The sequence below is a fragment of the Bactrocera latifrons genome, unplaced genomic scaffold (genome assembly GCF_001853355.1).
Source record: "Bactrocera latifrons isolate USDA-ARS-PBARC rearing strain unplaced genomic scaffold, ASM185335v1 scaffold_5, whole genome shotgun sequence".
Classification (NCBI taxonomy): domain Eukaryota; kingdom Metazoa; phylum Arthropoda; class Insecta; order Diptera; family Tephritidae; genus Bactrocera; species Bactrocera latifrons.
Genome location: NW_017537156.1, coordinates 1,949,481 through 1,974,020, shown reverse-complemented (window position 1 = coordinate 1,974,020; position 24,540 = coordinate 1,949,481). Strand labels below are relative to the sequence as shown.

Genomic DNA, 24,540 nt, shown 5'->3' with positions numbered 1-24,540 from the left:
CCTGAGATATGGTTTTCTGTCCATAAGTGGGCGACGCCACGCCTATTTTCAATTTAAAAAAAGCCTGGATGCAGCTTCCTCTTGATATTTCTTCTATAAAACTTAGTGTTTCTGACGTCTTTTGTTAGTCGGTTAACGCACTTTTAGTGATTTTCAACATAACCTTTGTATGGGAGGTGGGCGTGGTTATTATCCGATTTCCATTTTTGAACTGTATATGGAAATGCCTAAAGGAAACAACTCTATACAGTTTCGTTGACTTAGCTATAGTAGATTTCGAGATATGTACAAAAAAGTTAGTAGGGGGCGGGGCCACGCCCACTTTTCCAAAAAACTTATGTCCAAATATGTCCCTCCCTAACGCGATCCTTTGTGCCATATTTCATTTTAATATCTTTATTTATGGCTTAGTTATGACACTTTATAGGTTTTCGGTTTCCGCCATTTTGTGAGCGTGGCAGTGGGYSGATTTTGCCCATCTTCGAACTTAACCCTCTTATGGAGCCAAGAAATACGTGTACCAAGTTTCATCATGATTTTTACAGACGGACAGACAGACATCCGGATTTCAACTCTACTCGTCACCCTGATCACTTCGGTATACATAACCCTATGACTCTTTTAGTTTTGGGACTTACAAACAACCGTTATGTGAACAAAACTATAATACTCGCTTTAGCAACTTTGTTGCGAGAATATAAACACATATCCTTACTGCAAAAGGTCTAACGGTGTGATATCCGTATCGTATAATCTTGGTGGCCAATCGATCGGCCCGAAACGTGAAATTATCTGCTTACCGAAGTGTTATTTCAATAAATCCATTGATTGATGCGATGTTTGGCAAGTGGCGATGTTTGAAACTAAATGTCGCCGACATCGCGATGATTCCACTGACCCACAAACCACCGTTGTTTTTGTTTTTTTGTAGATGAAACGGCAACTCTTTAATCTTTCTAGGTCGATCTCACAACGGCCTCATCGCTGATCAAAATTTGGCTCGAAAAAGTCTTTAACTTTTCACGAGTCCATATTGAAAAAAGGAGCTCTACTTAGATCACCCATATAACTTTTGTTAAAACTACGTTTCATTTACTTCTATTTGCAGCATACATCACTTTTGGTTGATAGTTGAAGCATCGAATGAGCACATGCAAACAAGCGATACGCAATAACAATGGATGGCGAACCGATGTCATTCACCACTCTGGCGCTGCTACTGCTGTTGGTGATAGCATTCGTAATGTTTGCCTGCCATTGTTTGGGACCGCGTGCAAATACTTGGATGCGTTCGAATAAGGAAGAGAAGATAGGACTATCGAAAAATAAACTATTTCATGCGAATGGTTACATGGTGAGTGGAAGTACCAGATACCTGTGCTGAATAAATTTATATATACATATGTATAATCATTAGTAAAAAATTATTTTGAATTAATACCAGATCCATTCGGGTTCGGAATTTTTGCTCAGCAATAGCGGTAGCTTTAAACGTTTTGACACCATCGACAAGGACGACTACCGACAGTCGGGCCAACAGCCAACACAGCATGCAACCACACCGCTTTGGAACCTAGCTGGCGAGGCGGAGGTAGACGCCAACATACCGCCACAACCACTGCGACCAGCGCCAGCACCGGGCACACAGCCTCCAGCAAGTGCCGGACATATAAAGACAGTGACATTTTCATTTCAACAAATCAGTGAGACAACGCCGAACCATGAAACCGGCGCACCAGGACGCAGCAATGGTGGAGATACGCCATACAAGCGTTCTTCGATGAAATGCACGAACGCGGCCATACCGAAACCGCTTGATGCGCCCCCGCCACCACGGCTGTCGGCTTCATCGTCTGCATTGAGCGCCAGCGCCATACCACGACCGGTGGCCAAGAGGCAGGTTTCATTGCAAAATGTCGGTAACGGTGCCTCGGTCATGGGTGGACATGTCGTGGACGCAGTCACAACTCCAACTACAATACAGGAAACTGAAGCTTTATCCTCAACAACTACAACTATAACAACAACGACACAAGCGAACACAAATGACCAACATAATCACAATCATCCGAAGACGTTAAAACGTCGTAATTCCAGCACAAATCCCTTTCTATGTGAATCCGCTGAGAGCTTACCGGAATCAAACACTGCCTTACAACAACAACAATCAACACAATTCTACACAAACGCAAGCACGCAAAATATTGACAACAACAATAGCAACAATAACAATTTAAACGGACACATTAGCCACGGCTGCAGCGAAGCTCCATCACCAACAACAACAAACATGAATGGTTCGTGTAATCCCTTCTACAGCGAGTCAGCGCCTCGTGCAACAGACGCGATAGCGGTTGACGCCAATAGCACAACCCCCACAGCATTAAGCGCGAAATCACTACAACAACAATTTCAAGAATTCCGTAATCGCTCATTTTCCACCACAGAGGCGTCGGCGAAAGACTCCGAACTCAAGTCACTTTCAAGTGGACTGCGGCGACTAACGCAAAACTCCACCAATCCCTTTACCGGCTTGACGCAGCGCGTACAAAAGGGGCCACACATGCTACAGAAAACTATTTCCGAAGACTTTCTCTTCCGCAAACTCGGTGTGAACGCAGGTGCGACCCATAACGTGCAGACAACAGCCCATGGCACACCGAACACGAGTGGCAATGGCAATACCACCTGGACCTTTGGCCGTTCATTGTTGCGTCAAGATTCCCTAATGAGCCTTGGCCGACGCAATAGCTCACAATGTTCGCTCGATTCGACGACCTCTGGTTCGATGGAGGGCATCAACTTGGAGCGAGCCATCTCATGTGACTCGGTGAACTCGGACACCTCATCGGTATTTGTCGGCGAGTTGGATCAACCGTATACACAGATAACCGGCTACTTGTGTGTCGGCTTGCAATATGACAAGTGAGTTTTTAGCTTTGCGGGGAGGAAGGTGGATTAAAAGTAAGAAACACAATTCCACTGTTATAAAGACAACAAGACAAAAACCAATGTGTGCTTTAGGCAAGTGTAAGTGTACTTGAGTTAGCCGCATTAGGATGCTCGCCACCAACACAACACATACACAACCACATGTAGTTACATTAATAAGCTTGCGCATATGGACAAGCGCATCTGGCAACCTTTGTTCTCCATTCCACATTGTACATATAGGTAGACGTATGCGCTGTGGAGGGGTTACGGCACTTAGGTTTTATGTGCTAACAACCTTTCAAGTGTGCAATGTGCATTCACCCGCATCATATGCTGCATTATTTTTGTTGCAAATGTTATCTTTGTTGTTGCGAGTGTATTCTGTTACTATTTTCTATAGCTTTGTTATTATATTCTAACCAAGCACAACTTGAGCCTTATACATACATACATATGTGTATCTATTTACATAATACCCTAAAGAAATTTTTTGGCTGTGAACATAGGGCAAGTACTTAAAATTTTATAAAAAAAAAAAAAACATAAAAAATAATTAAAACTTTTTTTTTCTCCTGCTTTGACTTACTACTATGGGGAAAAAATAGTAAGACATTGTTCATAATTTTAATATTCTTAATTTATTTTTCAAAATCTACATCGTCCTTTCAAATTAATACCTCTTGGCCACATTACACTTGTACCAACGTTTTCAAGTCAATTTCCGGAATAACCCTCAATGCGCAAAGCGATTCACGTTTAGTGGGTTCAATGGACTCAAAAAAGTTTCTCAGAAGCAGTCGTTTGAGTTTGCTAAAGAGCCAGAAGTCACTAAGTCAAGTGCATATGGTGGTACGGCACGATATTGGTTGAAAATTTAGGGAAAGACTCACGAAGAATGAATGCAGTATGCGACGGCCAAAAACCAAGAGTTATCCGCCCATATTTCCCGCCACTTTTTACGAATAGCTCGCAAAACCGACGCATAACACACAGGTAGTATTCCCTGTTGACATTTTGGCCGATCGGAAGGAATTCGAAGCTCCCCACACTTCGATAATCAAAGAAAACTGTCGACATAACCTTGATTTTTGACCTGTTTTGATGCTTTTCTCGGCATCGACTCAGCTTTGCCACAATCTCCGACCGACTGATCGTCTTTTTCCAGATCTTAAACATAGATCCAAGACTCAGCGCCAGTAATAATACGTTTCATGACATCCTGGTAATCGGAAAGCATTGTTTCACAGACATTCACCCAACTACCAAGTAAGATCTCTGACTATTTCTCTCTCTAGCGCCAATTCCTTTATTTTGATTGATTATCGTCAATTGATGTTCTGGACGTAGTTCGTTGTCAACACCTTCTCGACCCTCTTTGAACAATTTGTACCAATCAAAAACACTTTTCCCGACAAACAATTATCAACTTTTTCAACATTCTGAACGCTCTGATACCATAAATTTGATTCCGCACACAAAATTTAATGGAGCTTCTTTGTTGGATATATACTTCATAAAGACATGCGTATAAAGTAAAAGTCTTACTATTTTTTGCTCACGGTAGTAGCCTTAGCTTAAGAGATTATATTATTTTATTATGAATTTCAAATATCTATTTGTTTGTTTTTCATATATAATATATCGAATATACAGTTATTTATATCGCAAATAGTTTCGGAGATATGTGGGTATTCGTAAGCATTTTTTAACTAAATGTAATCAGCTTCTAAGGCATTATAAGTGTTTTTTACTAAACGCCGTTTTCAGAGTCGCTGAGGAAATTTTCTAGGAACCGGCTGGTCGATCAGATGGAAATTTGTATATGATTTTCGTAGACATATTTCTCTAAAAATTTTACTGGTGTTACGACCATTACCTATATTCATCTAAAGTGAAAATAATACTTTGGTTTTTAGTTTCAAAATAATTTTAAGCCCAAAAATCGCCCTCATCGTCAAACATATTTTTTCAGAGGTCCTCTTGGAAATCTGCTCTATTATCAAGAAAACCAAAAAAATAAGCTATTATTAAAGCACCTGAAATTCTGTTGAGCTATATTATGTGTTTATTCAATAAATAAAATGCATCTTCAAAAAAAAAAATTCACAAAACTAACTCTTTAAGGAATAGGTCTATAGGGAATTATGCTAAGCGAAAGATAGTTTTTCAATCTGCAGATCTACTTAAGTCTTATGTTCAATACTTTTGGTTCAAGAAATTTAATAAGCTTTTCAGATTGTTCACTACCTATGGTGAAGAGAAATGTGGGAGTATAGAATATATGTATATGTATATAGAGGCTATATGTAATAAAATGGCCTAATCAATTTATAAAACAGTTCATTGTTATGCAAATTCGTTATCAGTGAAACCCATGTCGAAAAGAAACCATGATCTGTGAAGTCATACACACTGTCACAGTCCTGGGAGAATTTAATAAAAAATCACCAGTCTGTTAAAAGAGTGCTCAGATAATGTCAGCTTTTGGTTTCTATAAGTAATAGTGAAATGATGAAACTAGTAATGAAACTAAAGATAATGTAACATTCTCACAGAGACATTGTCTTAGAGAGCCCATATTATACAAGTTACAAAATCGCTAAGCAAGTTTTATCAGAACGAGGTTCAAGAGTCAACCAGCATTTCCCTTTTTAAGCTAAAATCTTTATTCGCTAGTCATATAAATTTTGCATCCTTTCCAACCCGCTCCCATATAATTTCCCAATCTCCTCTGAAATTATTTCTTTTATCATCTCCAAAAACAAGAACGGTAGCATCAGATCAATAAAAATATGTAAATACTTTGAGATGTCCTGCAGGGGCTCGGTCATTTCTCGTATTATATATATATATATATGTATATATATATGTATATATATATATATATTTTATAACAAATAGTAGCCATTTCTAGTTTTTTATTCCATATTTTTTCCCATCACGTTAAATATTAATTACGCTTGCTTTGCCGCCACTACAAACTGACAAAAGCACATACATACGCTATTTTATATACATACATTTACATTGCATAATTACATATATAGTGGCTCTTTTCATGTCCACTTTTCACTGCCCCCAAGCCACCACTCCCATCTACATACATACATAAATATATATATATATATATGTAGGTATATTTGTATACGTTCGTATTTACTTTGGCGCATTTTTATTTCACAGAAATTCCATTAACGACGAGGGCATGGAGCTCAGTGTTATGGTGCTGGAGGCAAAGGGGCTAATTTGTCCTTTTAACGTCGAGTCGTTAGACACTTTTGTGCGCATTTATCTTGTGCCAGACGAGGCAGCTGCAATGCAGACGAAGGTGAGCGGGTTTGTTAAACAATAGCATTTAAGCTTTTGAGGATTACATACTTAGTTACGTAAAAAATACAACAAATGAACTCCACACGTAAATATTCAAAAATAAAAATAAAATGAGCACGAACCTGTTGAAATCTTACGAAAGTTGACCAAAGCATTGGGAACACGGTGGTAAATATAAAGCAAATACGGGTGGAGGTCATCAAGCAAGTAGTCCAAAATGCCTTTACATATGTATGTATATACATATTTATATACAATACACGTTAGTGCACTTCATAACATTACAACCGTCATCAGACACGCAGAGAGCTGGAACACGCTGTTCAATTTCCATGATAAACCAGACTATCTGTATAGCATACCTCACTTTATAGTGTTGCTTCTGGACAATATTTCACATTTTCGTTGATCTCTATATAAGTGTTAGAGAATAGTCTAATCCCGACAAGGATCTCCCTTTACACAACAAAAAAAAACTAACAGCTCGACAGTTTCTCTAAACCTGTCTCTAAACAATATCAACTCTTCACAAGATAACAATATATTATATAAAATGTATTTACGTTCATGTAAGTACATATAGTATATGTCGGCTAGACTAAATTAAAATTTCAAGAGAAAGATTAATTTAAACGCTATCGAGACGTCATTGCATCCTCCAAAAATTATTGTTTTGTGTACTCTATGAGTAAACGGAATCATTGATTCATATTTCTTCAAAAATGAAGCCGGCTATAATGTTACAGTCAATGGGAAGTGCAATAGTGCCATAATTCAAGACTTTAGGCCCTGAATTGGATAATGTTGTGTGCACCTTTGGTTCTAACTGTGCACTTATGGTTCTAACTAGATGGCGGTATACGCCATACAGCCAACGAAACAATCAATTTATTGAAAAGAACTTTTGGTGAATGCATTATCAGAGTGAAGTTGGGCCTTTAGTGTGGGTGATTTAATACCGCTTGATTATTTTTGTTGCGGAGTTATTTAAAGTTTTGTTAATGCAGATAAGCCCGAGACGATAAAGACCTTTAACTTGATTTTGGTCTATCAGTTTGTAAGTTAGTTATAACGTATCACGGTCCTATCGTCATCCGATATCGGTGGTTTTAACAATTTTCTGGGAAAGAAACGGAGGTGTGTGAAATTTTAAAACGTTCTCGCATATACAAACATACGACTCAGCTCGTCAGGCTGATTATTTATTAGTACTTACACTTACAACCTACATTTCCTTCTGAGTATTACAAAGCTCATGTCAAACTTAATAAAGCCTGTTTAGAGTATAAGAACATGGAAATATGGTATAATAACAATCTTATTCAAATTTGTAGATAACTGTCGTATACTGTTACTTAAAGCAAATAAAGGGACTTTATACTTTTTCAATATGGAACATAATTGTTTTATATTTATATTCAATCACTTTGACAAATAACAAATAACAGAACATTAATCGTACATCTATTTTTTTTTTTTATTAAAGATAAAGACAATACTATCGTCATTGGAGAGTCACCATGTCAATATCAATCGAGTATGCCATAGATGGCTATGGCATTAGTAAATTTAAATTCCATGACGATACTATATGTCAAAAGTCGTTTGCTGTAAAATAAGCAGCTCTAGCTGCCCAGTTGAAAACCAACTAGTGCATTATTGGCGATATGAGTTCGGTTACATTTAAAAATGTGGAGTACAATTGGATTTTGGAATTCGTCGGGTCCATTTAAAACCTGGTACAGACAGTGCCAAATTAAGCTAGCACGGGACCTGTAGCAAGTTTTGTCAAGGGGCCCTTGGTTTGCTATAGGTTCTCAAATTTAGGGTACTATATAAAACAAAATTGTTACAAATAAACTTTTCTGAATTTATTATAAGCAAATTTCGATGCCCTATATTCAACAAAGTGAAACAACTAAGACATTCTTTGCCCACCGTGTTTCTTAATTCATTCGCCACTGAGGTTTGTGATCATGAGAGATAAGTAAATTCGAAGCGGAAAGAAATTTATAGAGGTTTTCAATGAAATCGAAGAAAAGTAATGCTCCTGTACAGTAGTCTGCAGCGCACTTAACAACCAAATTTAATTAATTTTCAAGACAGGGAGTGTATTCTGCAGACTTATTTGTTTTCTTAAATCGAGCTTGTATGTCGATGTTTTTCCCACTCATGTTGCTGGCATTATAATAGCTTTGCCCACGACAATCTTTGATATTAATGCCACTCTCACTCAAGAAATCTAGTAAACTTTGAGCGAGCTGTTTAGCAGTATGACGTTCCATGCCCAAGAACTTAATAAATCTTTCCACTGGTCCAGATGGCAGAACATGACTTGAGACTCTGACACACCTTGCTCTTAAGGCTGGCCTGAACTAAAAATGTTTGCCCTGTTAAGAGGTCAGCGTTCGCTTGGAAAAAGAAATAACTAGATAGAACATTTTAATTACTGTGTTTTATGATATATAAAATAGTGTTTTTTTATAATATGGAAGGTCACAAGAATATCGTTAAACAATTATTTTTTATAAAAATATTGTAAAAACTTAATAAATATACTTCTTTCTTTTGGCGGTCATGAAGCATACAAAATCTAATATTCGATAATGATTTTCTTTTTATTTTATTTAGTGAAAATATTTTCTTAATTAATAAAAATTCACAATAGCGGTATTCGGCAGAAATTTAAATTTATTTTGATATAATTAATGGATATTATAAACAAATAAAAATCTGGACGCTTGAAGGGTAGAAATATACCTAGTATAGATACTAGTTTAAAAATATCGATTATAATATTTATAATTAAACAATAAAGCATTAAAGTTAAGAAGTTCCTAAAATGCCTACTTATTTTTACGATTTAACGTGACGAAATCGAGTTTTAGATTTTTAGGTGGAAAGTGGAACTGAAGCATAGCCTAAGCGCTTCACGTTTAATGCATGCAATGATATTTTACGCTCCATCTAAATTGATATTTTTTACTTATGGTCAGTTGGAGCGCGGGGTCCCCCCCATCCGAGGGGCGCGTAGAATTTGCTACTCTTGCTACGTGGCTATTCCGGCACTGGGTACAAATGGCTATTTGTTCAAACAAACAAATGGCTGAGTAATACATATTTATATGGGTGTTTATGTTATTAGTTCACAAGTACTTATTCTGAGGATAACCTTGATATTGTCTTTGGTTTGGAAGAAAATTTCTGTCACCAAATGCAATTATTCCTTTAAATGGCTTCGTAAAATGACGACAACACCATAAGAATTTGGACAAACCTCACGATAAGTTCATACCGAATCAAGTGTCGAACTAGTAAAATGTTGCTATACGAATTCTCGATATTCTGTTATATTTCTATAAGAAATAGTCAAACCTGTAAAATTACGATATGTCGAACCAAGTCTGCTTAGAATTAGGAAATAGAGGATACTACGAAGTAAAAAATTTCAAAGTTCGATTACTACTTCATGCTTTTTACAGGTTTTCAAAGACTCTGTCACGCCCAGCTACAATGAAACATTCAATTTTTGGCTAAAGAAGCAACAAGGTCGTCACTCCCTGTGGTTCCATTTGTATCACAGTGGTGATGCGCACACGCTAATCGGCGAAGCAGAAATGGAAATCGGCGAAATGCCACGCCCCGTCACCACATGGATACCGTTAACCGATTCGCGCAAATGCAATGCACAATGGGGTGAACTAATGTTTTCGCTGAGCTACTTGCCAACAGCAGAACGCCTTACGATTGTCGTGGTGAAAGCGAGGAATTTAAAAACGGAAATAAAGGAAGGTGGCAGCAAAGTGATGACACCGCAACAGGTACAAAGCGTTTTCGTGAAGGTAAGTGTGAAGTGCTTAAGTGATATCATTGAATGTCGAGAATAATATCACAATTGAATTTTCACAGGTTTACCTTATGAACAACGAGAAGAAAGTGCTCAAGAAGCGCACTTCACTCAAACGTCGCGAAAGCAGTCCCATCTTCAATGAGTCGGTGATTTTCAGTGTGCCACCAACAAGCCTCACCACCGTGCAGTTACGTCTCACCGTTTTCGGTGTAACCGAAGCTGCCGATGGTGGACCGCGTATTACACCGCTGGGTCACGTGATAGCGGGCGCCTGTACAACCGGTAAGGGACTACGACATTGGCATCAAATGCTCTCTTCGCTACGCAAACCCGTAGCTATGTGGCATGTGCTCCGACGCGCCTCCTACCAACCGATCTTTACGGGTGGCGCCGAAGCAGTCGTGGCGGCCATGCAGAGCACAGCCTTACGTGCCAAGCGCAACAGTATTATCTAATTATTTTCATAGGAACAAGGATTTTTTTTTTTTGAGCAAATGTTGTTGAATGCAAGTAAATCCCACTTTCTTGCAGAACTCATATGCGTTAAGACTTTTCCTGTTACTCGCAAGAGAAAACCGAATGAACAAGATAAAAGCACTGTAGTTCGCCCTCTCCTCCTCTCTTTTTACGCGCACAATTTGTCCAATCAAACTGGTTGTCCTTAAATGCATACTTTTAGGCATATAACCCCAAATAAGACTTGTAATTCAGTATTTTATATTACTTTTCTAACTTTTTTATATTTAATAACGTCTTTTTACTCAGCGACTTGCCTAATAAATGAAGAAACATACTCTTTCTCTCTGCCCTCTTTCTCACTCACTTCACTAATAACTCTCTCTATATACTTACATATATAGTAACTAATATATAGTACATATGTGGTTTTCCGCACAATATTCCTACTATGGATCCAGCACTCAACCAAAATATAGTATATGTATACTCATACCATATTTATCAAACAACCTACTATCTAAATATCACACCTAGTCCAAAAGCGCAACTTATACCTTAGGATCGCAGCGAATGTGAATTCAGAATAAAGTATGTGGCATTGCATTGTATTTACATTTATATATACATATATACATACATAAATATATAAATATATATTCGTAGCAAATGCACTCGGGTTTGTAGCTAAACTATGAATAGAAAAATCAAGCAAAATATATTATATCATACAAAATGCTAATGTACTAAGATACAATGTGTATGTAAATGTGGCTAAGTACTCAAAAAAATATTAAACAAATAATAATAATAGCGAATATACATATTTATTACACTGTGCGACAATTGAAGGCAGCTAAACTGTATAACCGTTGGAGAGCGGAAAAAGAACGAGGAACAATAGATGCTTAGTCGAACTTCGTCACCCAGATTAGCTTTGATTTTAATCCTTGAAATGACAAAAATGACTTCTGAGAATAACCAATGGTAATAATATTGTATACTGTTTTTCTCTTGAGAGCAAAAGCTGTGATCGACGACTTTTCAAAATGTAAAGAAAACAAGAAAAAAAGATTAACTTCGTTTATTGTTTGTATGACGCCTATGTACAACAACCGGAAAATTTTACGTGGGTACCTGCTGACGACAGCCTTACTCCACGGTACTCAAAAGTACAACGGATCAAATCAAAGCGTTGATCAGCGCCCTGAAAATGACAGGCACTTTCAGTACCAATTGGCAGTGTGGAATGGACACACTAACCACCTTGGTAGGGTTCGAGGCCTATCTAAAACCTCTGCCGTACTATGGGTCCGGCACCCGGTTGCAATGCAACTCCACATCGAAAAGACAAAATGCCACTTCTACCCGCATTTGGGTATAAACCACAACCACCACGATACTCCCCGAGGGGCCAGTCCGCATGAGCAGGTTGGAGTTACCTCCAAGGGCTCCTGCTCCCCGTGGTACCAGAATTAAGTCTCCGGTCAGACCTCGTAGCCGAAACTACTACCAGTTGAGCTTCCATACAGCTCCGGACTGGTGGCCAGTAACGCCTATGTACAATAGCTGTTCAATGTCTGTGTGAAAAATTTCAGTGCAATAGCTCAAAAACTGAGATTGAAATTTCTAGACCGACTCTGCTCTTCTCGCTGTTTATTTATACTACTGGCAACAAAATACCCAAGTTTTTGATTTAAATTTTGTGCGGAAACCCATTCATCGAATTATTTGAGTGAAATTATTCAAATTAAAGTTTTCGGTAATAATTGTACGTCGGTACAGTGATAATAATTGTACGTAGCAAGTGTTTTTGATTGGTACAAGTTATTCAAAGGGGGTCGCGAACGCGTTGACGACGAACCACGTCCACGACAACCATCAGCAACAACTGATGATCAACACATCAATAAAATAAAGGAATAGTTGCTAAAGAATCGACGATTAACGGTCAGAGATCTTACTGACATCTTTGGAATATCAGAAGAATGTGATACAGTGAAAAGCATTTTGAAAGATCATTCGGGTTTAAGAAAAGTTAGAGCACGATTGGTTCAAAAATCCCTCAGAATCATTTACAGCGTCACGTTAAAAATTTTTAGGAATAAATTAAGGAGTTTAAAATTACGAACAAAGTCTTACTATTTTTTGCTCATTGTAGTATAGCTTTTACTCAGTTCCTAAGTATAATATTGCGTCGACAGTCGACATATGATAACTGAAACGACCCCAGATTTACATCCGGAGATTCGTCAACTTCACAGGAATTTTTAAAGTAATTTTAGGAAATTTTTCTGCCACACAAAAACAACAATAATGGGTATATTCATAAAGTCAACTCAAAGCAAACATACATTATTTCAACAACCAATTTTGTAATATTTCTCTAATTTCGGGATACTAAAACTTTGTCAAGACTCTATATTTTCTTAATTCCTGAGCTAATGGCATATTTTAGAAGAGAAAGTTATGAAATCAGCTTGTTTACAAGAATCGAAAGGCAGAGGTGAAATTTCCGATATAGCTTCGGATCATAGTTATAAAAATTTCGAAAGAAGCAGTTGCTGTAGATCCATTCCTAAGCAACAAGATTTCTCAATGGCTCTTATCTAACTTTAGAGTATGAGCGCTCTTAACCTGGATAGCTCGTCAAAGACTTTGGGAAGCACAGATACTGATATCGGGATAACGTGCCAATGTGACACAATCTGCTCTACTGAGATTGATTTTTATAGCGAAGTTTTCATGTCAGAAGCTTGAACTTTTAATTATCAAACTTTTAGCGTTTAGCTTCACTCCAAACCTTTTCTATTGATGAAAACTTTTACTCTTCAATAATCAATTTCAATCGAATAAGTATTAGAAAAACTATTCTAATGTAAGAAGTAATCAGATTGGTTGAATTTTCATAGAACCTAAGTCGTGATAAGTCTTTACGAATGTCTTTTTGATAGCAAAGCTAACCTCAAAGAGCTGTCTTTTAGATTTTCCGTTATCGAACGAGTATACATTCTTGGCAGTCTTAATACGCCAAAATAAATTTGTCACACAGTGTTGTTGTTAAAGACAGACAGAAATTGTTGAATGGGTAATAAAAAAACCTACGTGAAGTTAAATATATAATATATAATATTAAAGCAAATAATTTTTATGTAAATAAATTGTTGAACAAGAAATGAATAGTTAAAAGAAAGCAAAAACAAAAACTAAACTACTGGCAATCAAAATAAGGATAAATTAATGAATTATTATTATTGAATTTCTTTCGGGAATATAATAGAAAACAAATATAAATAGCTTTGTGATTATTAAGTCCGAAAAGAATTGTATAACCGTTTAGGGGTGAAAACGGCGGAAAAGAAAGCAAAAGAGCATATACCATAAGTATTATAAAAAATGCAAATTTATTGTTTATTTATTATGCTATGCCTGGAGTTGATATTTACCACATTAAGGGGTTTTATCCACTTAAAAGTTAGAAGAAAGGTTTTTTTCGTAATAAAAGATTTAATTAATAAATAAAAATAATAATATGGATTTACAGAATTTAATACATTTTAATAATCGGCGAATCCGCTTGATCACGTAGCGCATCTTCAGGAAGTCCAACGAAAAAAAGGTGTCTGGAAAATGTTTGAGCTAAAATTCTCTAAAATCCAAAATCCTTAATAATGTATTAACTATAAGTGAATACTGGAAACAAAAAAGTGCTAGTCAAAATTTTGATTTTTTTCAAAATGAAAAAAATGTACACCGCAGGGTGGCTTAAAAGTTGGAAATTACTACCGAAAATTTTATTTCTTCATTCATTACTCGGTAATTAATATATAATGATCTTAGAGGGTCTCGTGAAAATTTCAAGACGATCGATCCAGCCGTTTCGGAGAAATTTTCCTCATCGACCCTCAAAACGTTTCGTGTTTTGGGAGCCGAAGTTATAAAATTCTTACAAATACACTTAAAACAGCGAATTTATTTGCCGAATTCAAACTATCGAAAAATATTCTCAAATAAAAAATGTGTTTTTTAAAATTCGCAATTGGATATAACACCTTAACAAATTTATCGTAAGCTTGAAACACTTCGTCGACCCATGAAGATATAGCAATCCATTTCCCAGACTTTTGGATATGTACTACCTTTGGTGCGAATATAACTTTCAACGTTTTCAATCAATAAAACTGCTTAAGCAGGGTTAATTATACAGGAAACGAAGGAAATAAAAATAGCTTTCCATCGATATATCCAAAACTCAATTAATATTTTCCTAAAAAACATTTGAGAGAAATATGAACAAGCTCTTTGGGCTAGTGTTGATAGTGAATAGATTGAAAAGCTTCCAATAATTTTAAGTGAAAGGGAGATAAGCAACATTGTAGGGGGTACTCAGAGAGCATGTACCTCTAAAACCCTACCTTCAGAAACTTGGAAAAATACAATCGGCAGAATGCAGAGCATGCGCAGAGGATGAAGATACGCCAGAAAATTAGCTCTGCGAGTATCCAGCCTTGCCTGTGTGAAAAAATCAGACAAATTCACTTTCTGAACACAACTTCTTTGGTTACAATTTGGGGCCACAATGAGCTTAATTTTGGCTTAAGGTCAGGCACTGCTTTAGCTCTACCTTCCAGCCACCAAAAACGAAGAGGTCTTACCTCGTCGCGTTGCCTCGTTTTTTATAGCGTTTCACTAGAGACACTTAGGTATTCTTTCATTCGTTTCAAGTAATCTCGACTTATATAATCCAAAATCAATCGTAGAACCTAGATATTTTTGTTTATGTCAACCAAAATTGGAAAAACTAAAAACATCTATATTATACGGTTTCTGTAGCTAGAAAAAAAATAGAAACTAAAGCAAAAGCAGAACTGAGAAACTAAAAAGTATATGAAAAGGGTTATATTTTATAAGAGTTTTAGAAATAATACCTAATTCTTTCTAGACAGGCGTAGTGTTAGAAGAGTTTTGCGCTTAAATTTATTAAAATAATTTTAGATTAAAATTTATTTATTATGTTATAATATTCACTTAATAATAGATAAGCAATTAATTTGCATAAAAAATATACAAAAATTCTAAAATAACTGTAAAACATGTGCATTCTTCAGATATACAATTTCACAAATATACATACATACATAGTGGAAAAGCATACCAAAAATTAGCAAACACTTGAAATAAACTTACTTCTTAAATACTTCGCAAATACTCTTACTTACATAGAAACATATATACATACATATATACGTACTTACAAACAAAAAAAAACATTGCATTTGCGCCTCTTAACGAAAAATTTTGTTCTGAAATTGTGATACGCAAAACCGAAAGGACGAAATCCTTTGCAAGATTTATTTGCGATCTTCAAATAAACTATTATAAAATATAATAATGTTTAAAAAACTAAGACTATTCAGTCGTAATTCATTTTAAAACTCAGTTATGGCCTTAAAAGCCCAGAAATTTATTTAATTGTGTAGAAATACTTTAAATATGTTAATGCAAGTTTCACACATAATTTCACAATTTTTTTTTTTGTAATTTATTCTTCGAACGAATCTCATCTAAAATGGACAATAAAAGACATTTCCAGAGCCACCAACAGTAAAATTAATAATTGAAAATTTTGAAATTATAAATATCTACGCCAAAAACCACCATTAAAACAATATTCAAAAAACGTCTTCACCAAATGTACAGTTGCACAAAGTTAGCAAATAATGAGCGAAAACTGAAATTGCACTTCGAAAACGAGTATGCACGAAACGAAATGCGAACACACAATAGTAGTAGAAGCCCTTAGCGGGTATAAATACTGTGTTATTAAATGCTAGACAGTATGTACATTCTTCAATCAAAATTAAGTCCGAAAAGTTGTCTTCTTCACTCAAGTTCACTTCCATTTTGAGCGTTTAACATTAAATACAAGCACACATTCATTTCTAAGAAACCGTTAACAATAGTGAAATGCATATATACTATTAATGTTTGTACTAGATTTTTATGAAATGTTAACATATGAAAATAATTATAATTGCAATAGTTGAAATAAAGTTTATATTAGCGTTGTTTAGTTTTTAAAAGAAACATTTTCATATTTACATTTGATGAGTATAATGTATGGTATTATATGAGAAATTGTTGATTAAATTGAGATACATATATACATACATACATACAGAAATACATAAATAAATAGGAACAGATAAATTAAAATTTATTCTCGAGTTTTATTTGTCACGTGAAAAAAAAAATATATTTTTTTCAAAAAAGTAGCTAGTTCCATTGACGGGTGTTTTCCAGGTACCACAACGTTTTAAGTGTGATAGACAAAGGCTAATTGCTTCCCGATCTCATGTAAAATATAGGTAAATCTTTAAACAAAATCTCACCTGGCTTCCAAGACGATATTGTGGGTTTAACAGTACGTAGCAAATTGATTTCTAGTTTAACCAACAAGTTTTCTAATTTTCAGGTAGATAGATAAGCGGGATCCGTAAGGATGAAGGATTACTAAACGAGGTTTCAGACAAGGTGACTCCATACTGTGTAATACTGCTGAAAAAAATAATTCGAGGGTACAACTGCTGGCATACGCCAATGACATCGTTATTATTGGACATAACAAAGGCGTCGTTAGTTCTGCTTTCTCCTGGTTGGACAAAGAAGCGCAGCAAAATAGTCTGGTAGTGAACGTGGACAAGACGAAATATCTCCTGTCATCAAACAAACAGTCGTCGTATTCGCGACTAGGCTCCGACGTCACTGTTGACAGTCTAAACAATGTCCACCTCGAAAACTAATACAGAGTAACTCGCCAATAGGTGCTGCTTCGGACGGAGTAGGCAATTGAGAAGTGAAGTCCTCTTTCGACGAACAAAAGACAAATTCTACAATTCACTCGTCATCACCGTCCTGCTATATGATGCAAAGACATGGACGATGTCAATATCTGATGAGTCAGCGTTACGAGTTGTTGAGAGAAAGGTTCTGCGGAAGATGTATACTCCATTGCGTATTGGCAACGCAGTGTATGGAATATGGATAGAGGTTAGAGAAACACCACCACACGTTTGGTATACTCCCATTACGAGGTAAATAACAAAATTTCTTGCTACAATTTTAGATAAGACCAACATAGTTAATGTCATCAACGTTAAAATCAAAAATAAATTGGCCGAATTTGGTGAAAAAACTGCGAAAGTTTTTGAAGTCCATCGCTATGTAAAATGTTAAACGGGTAAGAAAATCTTTTGATGGCAACTTAAAACTTAGGGATTAGAACTATAACCGATTAACCGAAAATGTTATCATTATACAATTTCTATCCAAATATACTTTGTATAATAGTAAAAGTTTTCTTCTAGACATCGTTAGTTTGAAAAAAGTCTTTGGTTTTACTTTAAATTGAATACTCTCAGTTTCCTGACAGTTTATCCATTGGTTCTCAAGTTATTGCTATCAAAGTGACGCTACAATGGAAAATAACAAAAAACCCGATAACTTCGGCTGCACAGAAGATACATATTGAAGAATTTTACCTTAAATATGATCTGTCAGTTAATATACTATAGTGAGTCGATCTGAACAATATGTTCGGTGATATGAGCGTTGCACCTGCTATATGCTACCGTGATCCGATATTGGCGATTCCCGGCAGCTTTTTGTAGACAAAAAAAAAATGTGTATAAAATACAGACAGACATGCAAGTCAACATCGACACAGCACGCTGATTTATTAAAGTAATTTAGGTTTATAAGCACAGACGCTTCCTTCTGGGTGGTACAAATATTCCCTGTTCAGGGTATAAAACCAGAGGTTTCATAAGTGTTACATTAACTCTAACTTAATCATATTTATCGGGAAAATATTAGTTCACCGTGTCCAAATATAAGTTTGTCATGGCTAAACCGGCACATAGGTAAGTATGAGGTTCCCAAGAAAGACCACAAGAGGCAGTAACGTCAGAAAACGTCGCGAAAATTCGAAAAATTCTGTTAGGTGGCCGTAAAATAAAGCCGAGTCAGTTAGTTAAGATCATCTTCATCTCAAATTACACTACGAATTATTCTTCCACCTTGCTTATTCCTCAGATTTGACTCTATTTCATGGGCCAAAAGTAAGTCACTGGGAAACAATTTCAATTGAATGCGAAGATCAATATTGATTAAATAAATTGAATATATATTAAAAGCTTCAAAGTTTATACCATTTTTTCATGGTTAGCCTAACTTATGCTTAATGCTTTTCAATCCAAGAGTAGGTGTGAGACGAAAATTTAGACGGGGTTTAACTTAATTAACTCAATCGCCGGCCTGACACATAGATGTTGCTACTAGAATACATCCAAACCTAACCTTCAAAAGTCGCGTATATAAATTTGACAGCTGTCGGATCATTAGTTTGTGAATTATATCATTTCGATAAAAAGGCTTTTCGCATGTTGAATAAATATTGCTCTTTTAAGGGAAAAAATTAAAACTTTGCTTGATGACGCGTTTCCGGGCCCCCTATCCCGGGAAAACAAACCATTAAAGGTTGGTATGCTAACGTGGTGGAACGAGCACCGAAGACGATGAACGCAATGGACGCGCAAAAGAAGTTGTTACCGACGAAAACACCAAGAAATTCACAAAATTAAGTGAAACTGTTCAAGGTAGAAGACCCTCTGAAGATATTAAATGAACGTGTACATATCATTCACGAATAATAGGGTATGAGAAAACTCTGTGCAAAGTAGGTGCCGCGCCAACTCGCCTTTGAGCAAGAACTACGCCGATTTGATCATTTGGAGCAGTGTTTGGAAGTGTTCAAGCGTAATAAATATTTAAATTTGCGTCCATATGTGGCATTTGATAAAATATGGCTATAGCGTTTCGCTTTAAAGTCCAATCGACAGTCATCCGTGTAATGAACCCGCTCCAAAGCGTTAAAAAACGCAACGGCCGGTTGACAATGTCGTCTTTATTTGGGAATGCGAATAGAATACTTCTTATTAACTACCTTGAAAAGGGAAGAAGTATCAATAGGGACTATTACGTAGGGTTATCAGACCATATGAATGACGAAATCGCCGAAAAACGACAACATTTGGAAAAAAAAAGTAAGTACCGTTCACCAACACCAACAACTGTGTCACAATTCAGTGAAAACGAAGATAGAAATCCATTGAATTGCTTCCGCATGAATCGTGTTTTCCAGATCTGACTCCCTATTTCCTGTTCTGAAATCTCAAAATAATGATCGCTGGGAAGAAATTTTCATCAAATGAAAAGGTGATCGCTGAATATGAGGCATATTTTGAAGCAAAGAGCAAATTGTACTACAATAGTGGTATCGAAAACTGGGAGGTTGGCTATAATACTTAAAAAAACGAACTTTGCCTAAAAAATGTGTGTTTACTGTTGTACAAGGTGGGTGCCAAAGTAAACAGGCCTTTTTGAATCTAGCGCCCAATGGTGGCGCCATCTATGTATATATCGACTAGTGCATTAATTCCTGCTATCTTTATGGAGATCCAGTGAGAATTTCATGAAATTTTATGGATTGGAATGAAGTTATTCCGTTTTAAGTGTCGGTATGTTTATGTTATCGGTGCGAAAATAAGCTTCGAATAAAGAGCCAACATTAAATTTTGTTTAAAAATTGGTAAAACTTTTACCGAAACCTTTCAAATGATGAAACAAGTTTATGGTGATGATTGCCTATCCCGTAGCAGAGTGCACGAGTGGTATCAACGTTTTCAAAGTGGTCGTGAGGACATAAATGGCGATCAACAGGTGGGCCAATCAAAATCCGTGATCACCAGAAATCTATTGAAACTGTGCGTGAACTCATCAAAAATCATCGGAAATCATCATTGAAATTGCTGGAATGAATTATGGATCTCCAAAACATCGATTTATCGCATTTTGACCGAACATTTGAGCTTACGAAAGGTGTGTGCACGGATTGTTCCGCACAAATCGACTTCGAAGGACAAAAATCACATTTTAACCATTAATCACTCCCCGTATGCACCTGATATGGCACCGCGCGACATCTTCCTTTCGGAAAAATGCATTTGCTCATGAAACGTAAGCGTTTTTACAGGCGTAGATGCCCTTCAAAAGGCTTACACGGGCATACTGGCGGCCATACCAGCTTTAGGATCGTGCAAAAAGTTGTATTGAAGCAGAAGCAGGCTATTTTGAATAAAATAAATTGATTTTGCCGAAAAAACCAATTGTTCTGTTTTTTTTTTTTTTTTGTTTTAAGTCCTGTTTACTTTGGAACGCCACTTGTAGGTCGGGAATTTTTCAATTGGCTTGCTATAAAGATAAATTAAGTGAGTGTGTATATTTCTCGTTGATTTAAATAAAAAAAACTAGAGAGATAGAAAAGATCACATTTACGCCTCAAAACAAAGGAAATTAAATTGCGTTGCCAACGAAATTTTAAAATCAGAAAAAAATGTCAGTGGTATGTACTGCAAATCATTGCGTAAATATGGTGCAACAACACCAGGTCATAAGTTAAAGTTGCCTTTATCTTTGATTATTTAATAAAAACAATATAAAAAAGAATTAAGTTAATTAATGCAAAATAACGCAACAACATTTTCGGAAATATACAGGGCAATAAATACAACACGATATAAAATGGAGGCATGATTCCGATTACTTTGGCGGAGGGGTAAAAAAAACGAATTTCCGTATAAATGGGGTATGTCCGGATAGGGGAGCCAGAGGAAGAATATCCAAAAATAATATAAAAATMACTTATATTTTTTAAAATTTTCACTATTAAAAGTTCAAAAATATGCACTAATAACACAAGGTATTTCTCTATCTTCCATTAAATTTATTCACGTTTTTCACTCTTTATATTTAAATATGCACTCTAAACATTGAAATAAGTTCACATTTTAATTTTATTTTGTAATATTTCACCTAAATTTATTAATTTAAAAATCACTTAGCGAATTCGGCGTTGCAAAGATTAGATTGTTTACAATTATGATGAAAACGAGCGTTGCCACATCTTAAACACCAAATATGTAGTATTCTTAACGATTTTTCTTTGTTTCTTTTTTTGTGTGATTCTTTTTTCTACATTAATTATAATAAAAAATACTTTCTAACATTTTTTAAGTTATAATTGAGTTGTGAAAACTTTTTCCACATATTATACATTTTACATATAGTATGTATATGTATAATATGTGATTTATATTTAATAAACACGTATAATTAAAACTCTATGATACGGATAGCATTATAAAATGTATATAGTATCATGTCGAGATGACTGAAGTACTTTAAAAAACTAACCCTGGTCGAGCGAATACCCGGGTGGAGTGAAGTACTTTCGCGTAGTACTCCTTTCTACGTTAAAAATAAAAAAATATATTGAGTTTTTATTATAAAGTGGTTAAAGTGGTGGTTATATTTGTTGGTTATCATGCACTCATATTGAAAAAAATTTGAATTTTCGTTATAAAATGGATAAAATTTAATTATTATATCTGTCAGCGAATTTCATTTATTTTTGATTATATATTATTTTGTATTTTAGGTGACGATACATCAATTTTTATATTCAAAATATGAGTTTTGGATATAAAGTGGTTATATTTGTCGGTTACCATGCACCCATATTGAACGAATATTTGAATTTTCGTACTGTACTAATATACTTTACACTTCATTACGTAATATTATTATATAATATTACTAATACATGTATATAATATTACTTATTTGGTTAACAAATTTAAAAAAGAAAATATCCATATCCATGAATAGAGGAATTTTTGCGAAAAAGAGAAATTTCAGCGAATTGCCTAATCATCACATGGCAGCGCTCCATTTCGTCGTAATTTTTGGTAAACAAATGAGGTTCAAACGAGTGTAAAATGTAATTTTTAAAATAAAGATTTTTTAGGTAAAAAACCTGCTAAAAGTGTAAAATGTGGATTTATTTTAAAGTTTATAGTGTAATTTAATTAATTTGAAATGAAAAATGTGAATAAAGTGTGTTTAATGTGGTGAAATTGCTTCTTGAAATGTTCGAATTTTGCGAATTTTTGAACTTTAAGGTCGAATATCTCCTAAAGTAAGCGTTTGCGGTACCTATTTTTTAATCAGGAGGACTTCCTCTTTCCAATGGTACCTTCAGATCGCGGCGTCAAAGAAATCGGAATTGTGCAAAAATGGAACATGAGTGAAACAAAATTTAAATATTTGTTAAAACTGGGTTATATCTGATAGCAGAAACTTAAAATATTGCAAATATGTACATATGTACGTATATATTTGTAATTTGAAGTAGTAAACCGTAATAAATTTTGATTATACGTTGTTTAGCATTTTAGATGACGATATGTATGTTTTCATATCTTAAAATAAAAAAATATTTAAGTTGAATTTAAATTTATCAATTCGTGGTCAGTATGTAAAGGGCTCATTATCTAGAATACCATACTGTACACTAATAACCAGCGAAACTCAATCATTCTTGAAGAAAATTTCTTGTGAAAACCACAAAATGATACTCACAATTTGACATGCAATTTGTAACAATAACAAAACTAACACGCCTACATAAAGGCAATTATTGACTTCACTTACCCAACAAAATAATTTTTTACACTCTGCGATCAACACTTTCTTTTACCAACAACAAAGTCTAAACCCGTTGGCAACGGTGCCAAAAACACTTGAACACGCGCCTCGCCGTCTGGCCCGACGATCCACAAGAGCAACATTTGCGTCCTATTGGTCGAAGAAGATGGCGTGCGGATCAGCGAGCGCCACCAATAGGAACGCGACAACAACAATACACGCCAGTGCTTTGCTGCTGATGCATAGGGTTGTGTGGTGCAGCTGTAAGTAGAATAGGAAATTACTTGTAGTAAAGGCGATATTTAAAAACAAAAACAACAACATGTGTATGTTTGAATTTGAAAGTAGAAAACTGAACATTCTAATTACAGACGTTTTCAATTTTGTTACTTTTGCCTTAGTGCCTGCCACATTTCAATTTGGTTTAGTTGTCTACTTGTATGTATGTATGTGCATCCATATGGGCGTAAAAGCAGATATGTTTGTGGAAATATTGCTGTATGCGTGATAATTTCCGCTTCTAAGCAAATATTGAAACAATTCTTTGCTTTAAGTAGTCAACTTAAGAGGAACCAACTGAGCGCACACGCGGCACACTTTCGCAAGCAAGCAACGGGTGAATAGTTGGATAATTCGAATACCCGCCGATCGCATAATCGATATTAATTAAAGTGTTTTAAGAGTGATAAGTGTGAGTTTACTAAATATTACAAGGATAAAGTGAAATTTGCAAAGAAAATTTCGAAAAAATTATTAAAAAGAAGACTGATACTAATTAAAGAATTTAAAATTTGAGCGCCGCCGGCTTTGTGTTATATTTCTAAAAATTTAAGAACCTAAAAACCACTCGCCATAATGCCCGTTCAATACACACCACCCACATCGCCAACCCCATCAGATCAGACCATAACGCACGCCATGCACCAAAACAACATGACGCCGCCGCCACAAACACCAGCCGCCTACCTACCCAACTCCAGTAGCTCCACCATATACTCCTGCTCTCCGGCGGCCACCACCACGGACTCACCACCGCCGGCGCTACAGAAGGAGTCGCGCATGTTGCGCACACCGAAATGTGCACGCTGTCGCAATCACGGCGTCATCTCTTGTGTCAAAGGTCACAAAAAGCTTTGTCGCTGGCGGGAATGTTGCTGTCCGAACTGTCAGTTAGTTGTCGATCGGCAGCGTGTGATGGCCGCCCAGGTAGCGTTGCGACGCCAGCAATCTATGGAAGCATTGGAGGCACAGTCGAGTGGTCAGAGCATGTTGAATGAAGATGCTACAGCAGACACCACAACAACACAAACGTGTGGTAATGCGGATGTTAAGATAACTTCCAGTTCATTTCGCACCAAACAGGC

General features: G+C 35.9%; 1 protein-coding gene across 1 annotated transcript in view; it reads left to right on the top strand.

The window, feature by feature from the left end:
- The window catches only part of LOC108973671, a 30,304-nt gene extending 19,060 nt beyond the window's left edge, over positions 1-11,244 (top strand). Inside the window, exons 2-6 of the mRNA XM_018941075.1 lie at positions 1,109-1,354; positions 1,445-2,925; positions 6,118-6,262; positions 9,747-10,106; positions 10,174-11,244. Coding sequence (XP_018796620.1) covers positions 1,178-1,354; positions 1,445-2,925; positions 6,118-6,262; positions 9,747-10,106; positions 10,174-10,569 — 2,559 coding nt within the window. The 5' untranslated portion in view covers positions 1,109-1,177 and the 3' untranslated portion in view covers positions 10,570-11,244. The remainder of the gene's footprint in view (positions 1-1,108; positions 1,355-1,444; positions 2,926-6,117; positions 6,263-9,746; positions 10,107-10,173) is intronic.
- Positions 11,245-24,540: the final 13,296 nt, after the last annotated feature.